The following is a 6,485-nucleotide window of genomic DNA, read 5'->3' on the forward strand; positions in this document are numbered from 1 at the left end:
CTATGCCCTGACCAAGTCTTCCGTCACGTCAGTTCCTCAAGCCTATTGGTCTCCTTGCACTTCTGCCTCTACCGATTTATGGCATCGTCGACTAGGTCATCCTACTTCATGTATTTTTCAATTGTTAATCTCAAAAAATAAGATCATTTGTAACAACAAATGTCTTAATTTTCAATGTCAAAGTTGTCCCTTAGGAAAATCATCGCCTTTGTCTTTAGGACCTACCGGTCACAAAAACTTCTGCTCCACTTGAATTAATTTTTAGTGATGTGTGGGGCCCTGCTCCTCTTTTTTCTTCAGATGGCTATCGTTATTTTGTTATCTTTATTGATGCTTATACTAAATATGTATGGCATTATCCTCTCGTTGCCAAGTCTAATGTTTACTCTATTTTTCATCAATTTCAGACTCTTGTCGAACGTCAATTTTCTTTAAAAATAAAATCTGTTCAAACTGATTGGGGCGGTGAATACCGAAAACTATCCACATTTTTTCAGACCATTGGTATTCATCATCGTCTGATTTGTCCCCACACTCATGAACAAAATGAAACAGTAGAGTGTCGTCATAGGCATATTGTGGAAAGAGGTCTTACTCTTTTAGGGCAATGTAAAACACCTTTTCGATTATGGAATTATGCTTTTGAAACCTCTGTTTATCTTATAAATCGCATGCCTACTCCTATTCTTGCCCATCGCTCTTCGTTTGATTGTTTATTTCAACGGTCTATTGATTATCATTTTTTGCGTACCTTTGGGTGTCTCTGTTTTCCTTTTCTGCGTCCATATAATAATCATAAATTGGATTTTCGTTCCTCTCCATGTGTGTTTTTTGGATGTAGTTCCACAGGTCTCCTTGCTACAACCGTCTTCCCTTGCGTCTCCACCAGCACACAACAAACATCCTATGACTCTTAGACCACGACAGCCGAAGATAGCTAATCTGGTTGCTTCCACTGCCGCTACTTCTACCTCCACACGGGTACTGTATTCTCCCTCTTCTGAGCCTTTTGCATTCTTTGATGCTGACCGCTACGCAGTTTGGCATAATGCTATGTGTGATGAGATTGCCGTTTTACGCGAAAATTGCACTTGGTCTTTGGTTCAATTTCATCCTTCAATGAACGTTGTTGGCAGTAGATGGGTATATCGGATCAAACATCGTGTTGATGGTAGTATTGAGCGCTATAAAGCACGCCTTGTTGCTAGAGGTTTTAACCAGCAGGAAGGTATTGATTATTCTAAAACCTTCAGTCCAGTTATTAAGCAGGCCACTGTCCGATTGGTTTTCTCTATCGCGGTTTCGTGAAATTGGAAGATTCATCAGCTTGATATTCATAATGCCTTCCTCAATGGTGTTCTTACTGAAGAGGTCTACATGAAACAACCTCCAGGTTTCGTTGACTCTTCTCTTCCATCTCATGTGTGCAGATTGCACAAATCATTGTATGGTTTGAAGCAAGCACTAAGAGCATGGTACACTCGTCTAAGTGATTTTTTGCTCTCCATCGGTTTCTAAGCTTCCAGGGTTGACACCTCCTTGTTTATCTTATCTGATGGTACTAATATCTTTTATCTCCTGGTGTATGTTGATGATATTCTGCTCACGGGTAGCAACTTTGCTATGCTCCATCACCTTATACAGTTACTCAGCTCTGAGTTCAAGCTTCGTGACTTAGGTGTTGTTCACTACTTTCTGGGTATTGAAGTTCAGTCTACCAGTATGGGTTTAATGCTGCGTCAACATAAATATATTCTTGACATCCTCACCCGAGCTGGTATGACTTCCTGCAAACCAGTTGATACTCCAGTCTCCCCTTTGAAAGTCATTTTATTACCGGATCATTCATTCTCTGATCCTACACGATTCATCAAATCGTGGGTGCTCTTCAATATCTTACCTTCACCCGTCCAGATATATGTTTTGCTGTTAACAGAGTCTGTCAGTTTATGCATGCTCCTACAGATTCTCATTGGGCCGCTGTCAAACGTATTTTACGCTATCTTAAATGTACGACATCTTATGGTTTCCATATCACTCGAGGCTACTCTTTTGCTCTACATGGCTTTACAGATGCAGATTGGGCTGGTAGTATTGATAATCACAAGTCTACGAGTGGCTATCTTGTCTTTTTTGGTCAAACGCCGATTTCTTGGAAATCTGGCAAGCAGCGCACTATTGCTCGCTCGCTCCTCTACTGAGGCTGAGTATAAAGCCCTTGCTGATGGTACCGCTGAAGTCATTTGGCTTCAATACTTGTTAACAGATTTGCAGGTTCCCTCAGTCTCTGCCCCTACCATTTGGTGTGATAATCTTGGTGCTACCTATCTCTCAGCAAATCCTATCTTCCATGCTCGTACTAAGCATGTTGAAGTGGATTATCACTTTGTCCGTGACCGTGTTGCAAAGAAAGAAATTCAGATTCGTTTTGTTCCCTCTCGGGATCAACTTGCCGATGTCTTCACTAAACCGCTTCCTGTTGCATCCTTTACTGCTTTTCGATTCAAGCTTCGGGTTGATCCCCCACCCTCAGCTTGAGGGGGCATATTATAGAATAAGATTCTAATATAGGATGTTGTAATCATTATAGTTACTCATGTATCTATCATAATAGGATTATAATATAGGATATTGTAATCATTACAGTTATTGCAATGTTCTGCTGCCTCTATATAAATAGGAAGGTTGGCTAAGACACAACCCAACACATTCCATTATTCTCAACTCTAGTTGTGGTAAACCTGCACCTAACTACTCAGAATTACCTGTTAGCTTGACTGCATCAGAAGTGTTTTATAAAGAGCTTGCTTTCAAACCAGATATACTATCTTAAAAAAGGGAAGCATGTATTCTTTCATTTCCCTTATAATTTGCTAAAAGGATGCTCACCTTATAAGCAAGCCAAATCCTAAATAGCAAAACTTCACAGCCAGACAATTGAAAAACATCGATGGAATATTCTTTCGGTGAGTAAACTTTATTTTTTTAGCCATTTACATTGTTGATGGACTTACCGATGGAAACACGTTGTTGAAATTTTTTTTTGTCGGGAATTTGCTATCCATTAGCATTTATGTTGGTAATTTGTAAGACCGATAAGACATTGGTGCCAAAAAATAAAATGCACCAACCAACTTTCATTAGTCATTGTGTCACTAAATAAATTATTGATGAAATGTTTTATTGCCTATTCCATGCGATGAAATTGGTGACATAATGTCCATCGCTAATTCCATCGAAAAACTTTATGATGAAATAGTACCTGTATTTTTTATGGAATCATTGATAGACAAAAACATTTTTTAGTGATTCTGTTGGAAGTTTAATATGTAATTGCTAGTGAAGCGAGCCATGAGAAAAGGGTCCTCGCTCCTGACGGTGTCTCCATGTCCCATTCCCCAAAGAATACTGTGACAGAAGGAGGTGTCCGAGAAATCTCAAAGCTGTATCTTGACTAGCAATGGTTCCTTGTCCAGAATGTGATGTTCACTGTCACCAAAAGTGAGACCATTGCATTGACAATGAGCAGCCAAGGGTTAGCTTGTTAGATATGACAAGGAATTACCAAATCCACAACAGAGCCACAAGAGATGTATCGGCTAGAGACAATACTTGCTTGTATTGATAAAACGTACAACCGATCATTTGTTATGGATCAATTGTTTTTACAAGTTGTGATGACATTGTGAAAAATCTTATAAATTAAGTTCTTTGGTTGTATAACATATTCGTTAATACTTAAATTAGCAAATATAGTGGAATTGAAGATAGTTTTTTTTTCTTTAAACATAGTGAGAAAATAGATCGAGACTACTGAAGTTGTTTTTTATGTGGTTGAATTTTAAGTTTTTAGAGGGATTAGAGAGTGTTTTATTGTTAAAAGTAAGTTTATTAAAAAATTTATGATGTTTTTAGAATGTTTGCATGAAAAAATAAATTTAAAATTGGATTTTTGAAGCAGTAAGAAACTCAAGCCCCACTTTCCGACCATCAAAGTGCCTCGCGACAACATGGGAGCAATATCGATAATAAGTAATATTAAAAGAACATGGTGAAACACAATATCTGTAGTATTTTACTATTTAATACCTAAAGTTTTAGTCAATAATTCGAGAGTATTAACTCAAATTTGATCGTTATCACCATTTCATGTCTCATCAACAAAATTCTAAATTGATCCATCATCCAATACGGGAATTAAAACTAGGAACAGCAGAATACGTTCATAGCATTTTTATTCGAGTTTATTTAGTTTAGGAGGCCAAACAGTACAGCTCAGTTCATTTGAGTGCAATCGGGCATCGATATCTTTCATAGCACTCAAACGACGTCTCAGAATCAGATACAAAATCCCATCACTCACAAACCAGACGTGGCGTAGGAATTGACTCAATGAACTTGGCTGCGGCAAGGAAAGCATTGTAGGAGGCCAAGTAGCTAGCCTGCGATCCTGGACTTGCTGCACCTGCTACATTTGAAGCACCTCGGATCACGATGAAAGGCTTTTCATTTGATAAAGATGTCTGCAAATCAAATGACCAAACTAGTTAGCCGAACACATGAAGTAGAGAAAACTTTTCAGAGTTCAACGAAGTTATTCCTTCTTACTAACCCAAGCTACAGCAGCGCTTTCTTGATCGGCAGTTGAGACGTTAAAAGCTTTGTGAAGGAAATCTCCATATGCTTTATTTTTAATGTAAGAATCAGAACTGGAGCCCTTAGTTCCAAACACAATCTTAGGCTTGGAAGGTAGGCAAACTCCATCGTAGCATTGGCTCAACTCCAAATCCTGCAAATCACAGAAATTATTCAAGCGTATGCAATACAGTGTGTGACTGTTGATAAAGAAGAAGAATCAAAATTAGAGTGACAAACCTGAAGCACTTTAGTGGCAACACTGTACCAGGATGTAGTGCTGGGAAGCCAGAAAACATCCTGCGGTGATTGTCCTTTAGAGAACAATTTTATTGTATCATAGTCTACGCTAGCCAACAAGTTCTCTCCGTTCTCTGGATAATTAAACTCGCCAAAGATCAGCTTCCCTTCCTCTGACCCGAATTTCTGCGCCATTGTAAAAATTAAAGCTGGTTACGTCTAAGATGTGTGTCTCTTGTAATTAACATACAACATACAATCACCTTCCAATTCCAAGCTCCTGTGAAAGCAACAGCAAGCGGCACGGAAACATCACCTGGCACTAGACTTTTTATATCAAGGCTCCCAGCACTCCCAAAGTGAATAATTCCATGAATACGGAATCTATTCAAGAGGATTTGCACAGCAATGGCAGCATTTACCTAAGTTTGGTTGCAGTTAGCAATGGACGGCAACAGTAGTGTAAATATATTGAATATTCAAATAGTGCAATGAAGAAACAAAGATTACAAAGAAACGAGGAATCTTACAGAATTTCCCCCGATCTTAACATATACAATATAACGAGCATTAAGTGTCCCAATGTGGAACCTTCTCCCCGCAATGTCAACGTAAGGCGTTTCAGCATCAGGTGTGAAGAGACCAGAGTCTTGAAGGGCCTGTTCGTTGGTATCAGAAGTTAAGACAAGCCCTAAACGAGTGAAATCAATTTTGCAGTTGTTTGTCTCAGCAACAGGGATTCTCAAACTCATTTGGAAGGACTGCTGAGCCAAAACCAGCAGCCCAACCACCATCACTACCAAGTTAACGCTCGACATTCTAGAGATCTGAGGCGAGAGAGACGTTGTTTAGAGCAATGCAAGTGTTTTGAGGTATTCTGGTGCTGCTCATGTGACTTTATATAGAGATCATCTAGCTAAAAGGCCAATTTCAATTTTTTTTTTTTTTTTTGAAATATATTGTTGACATGAGATATTAAATCTTTCATATCCATTCATTTCTTAAGGACCCTATTACCTCAAAAAAAATGTGGCAAAACTTGAAAGTGAGACGTTAAGCTCGAGCAAGTGAAGAAAAAACTTTTTAGTGTAATTACATGAAAGCCCTTCATCATGGAATGGAGCAATTAGGTGTGCACTGCTCTTTCCATTATCATGCAGGATACTAACAGTTGAGAATAATTGGGAGGCATAACCTAATGGTTAGCTAACCCTTTCTATATATATGTGTAGGGCAATATACAATAGTAATGATGAAGATTACCACACAAGAGTATGTAGACAATATTTCCTATATAGTATTTTCTATATAAGTACATTCTATAAAACACCTTCTCAAGCTGAGGGTGGAGGATCAACCCGAAGCTTGAAACGAAAAGCAGTAAAGAAAGAAGTAGGAAGTGGTTTAGTGAAGACATCATCAAGTTGATTCCGAGAGGAAATAAAACGAATTTGAATTTCCTTCTTAGTAACTCTGTCTCGGACAAAATGATAATCGACCTCAAACATGTTTTGTGTGAGCATTAAAGACAGGATCCGCAGACAAATAGGTGGCATCAAGATTGTCTCACCAGATGATAGAAGTAGAAACATACATAATCTAGAGATCTA

At 38.5% G+C, this 6,485-nt stretch overlaps 1 protein-coding gene across 1 annotated transcript; it reads right to left on the reverse strand.

The window, feature by feature from the left end:
* Positions 1 to 4,218: 4,218 nt before the first annotated feature.
* Positions 4,219 to 5,730, reverse strand: LOC118053534 (bark storage protein A-like). Its single transcript, XM_035064815.2, has 5 exons — positions 5,406 to 5,730; positions 5,139 to 5,297; positions 4,876 to 5,061; positions 4,613 to 4,789; positions 4,219 to 4,523 (listed from the first exon to the last, which is right to left on the reverse strand). Exons 1-5 carry the CDS (start codon positions 5,691 to 5,693, stop codon positions 4,356 to 4,358), a joined length of 978 nt encoding a protein of 325 aa, XP_034920706.1. The 5' UTR covers positions 5,694 to 5,730; the 3' UTR covers positions 4,219 to 4,355.
* Between the last annotated feature and the right edge of the window lie 755 nt (positions 5,731 to 6,485).

This window comes from Populus alba, chromosome 13 (assembly GCF_005239225.2).
Source record: "Populus alba chromosome 13, ASM523922v2, whole genome shotgun sequence".
Classification (NCBI taxonomy): Eukaryota; Viridiplantae; Streptophyta; class Magnoliopsida; order Malpighiales; family Salicaceae; genus Populus; species Populus alba.

Excerpts from the sequence above, each read along its gene's own strand:
- LOC118053534 (XM_035064815.2), bottom strand. The coding sequence starts at position 5,693 with ATGTCGAGCGTTAACTTGGTAGTGATGGTGGTTGGGCTGCTGGTTTTG. Across the intron at positions 4,790-4,875 it reads TTGCCACTAAAGTGCTTCAG|GATTTGGAGTTGAGCCAATG; the intron begins GTTTGTCACTCT and ends TGTGATTTGCAG. Across the intron at positions 4,524-4,612 it reads AAAGCGCTGCTGTAGCTTGG|ACATCTTTATCAAATGAAAA; the intron begins GTTAGTAAGAAG and ends TTTGATTTGCAG.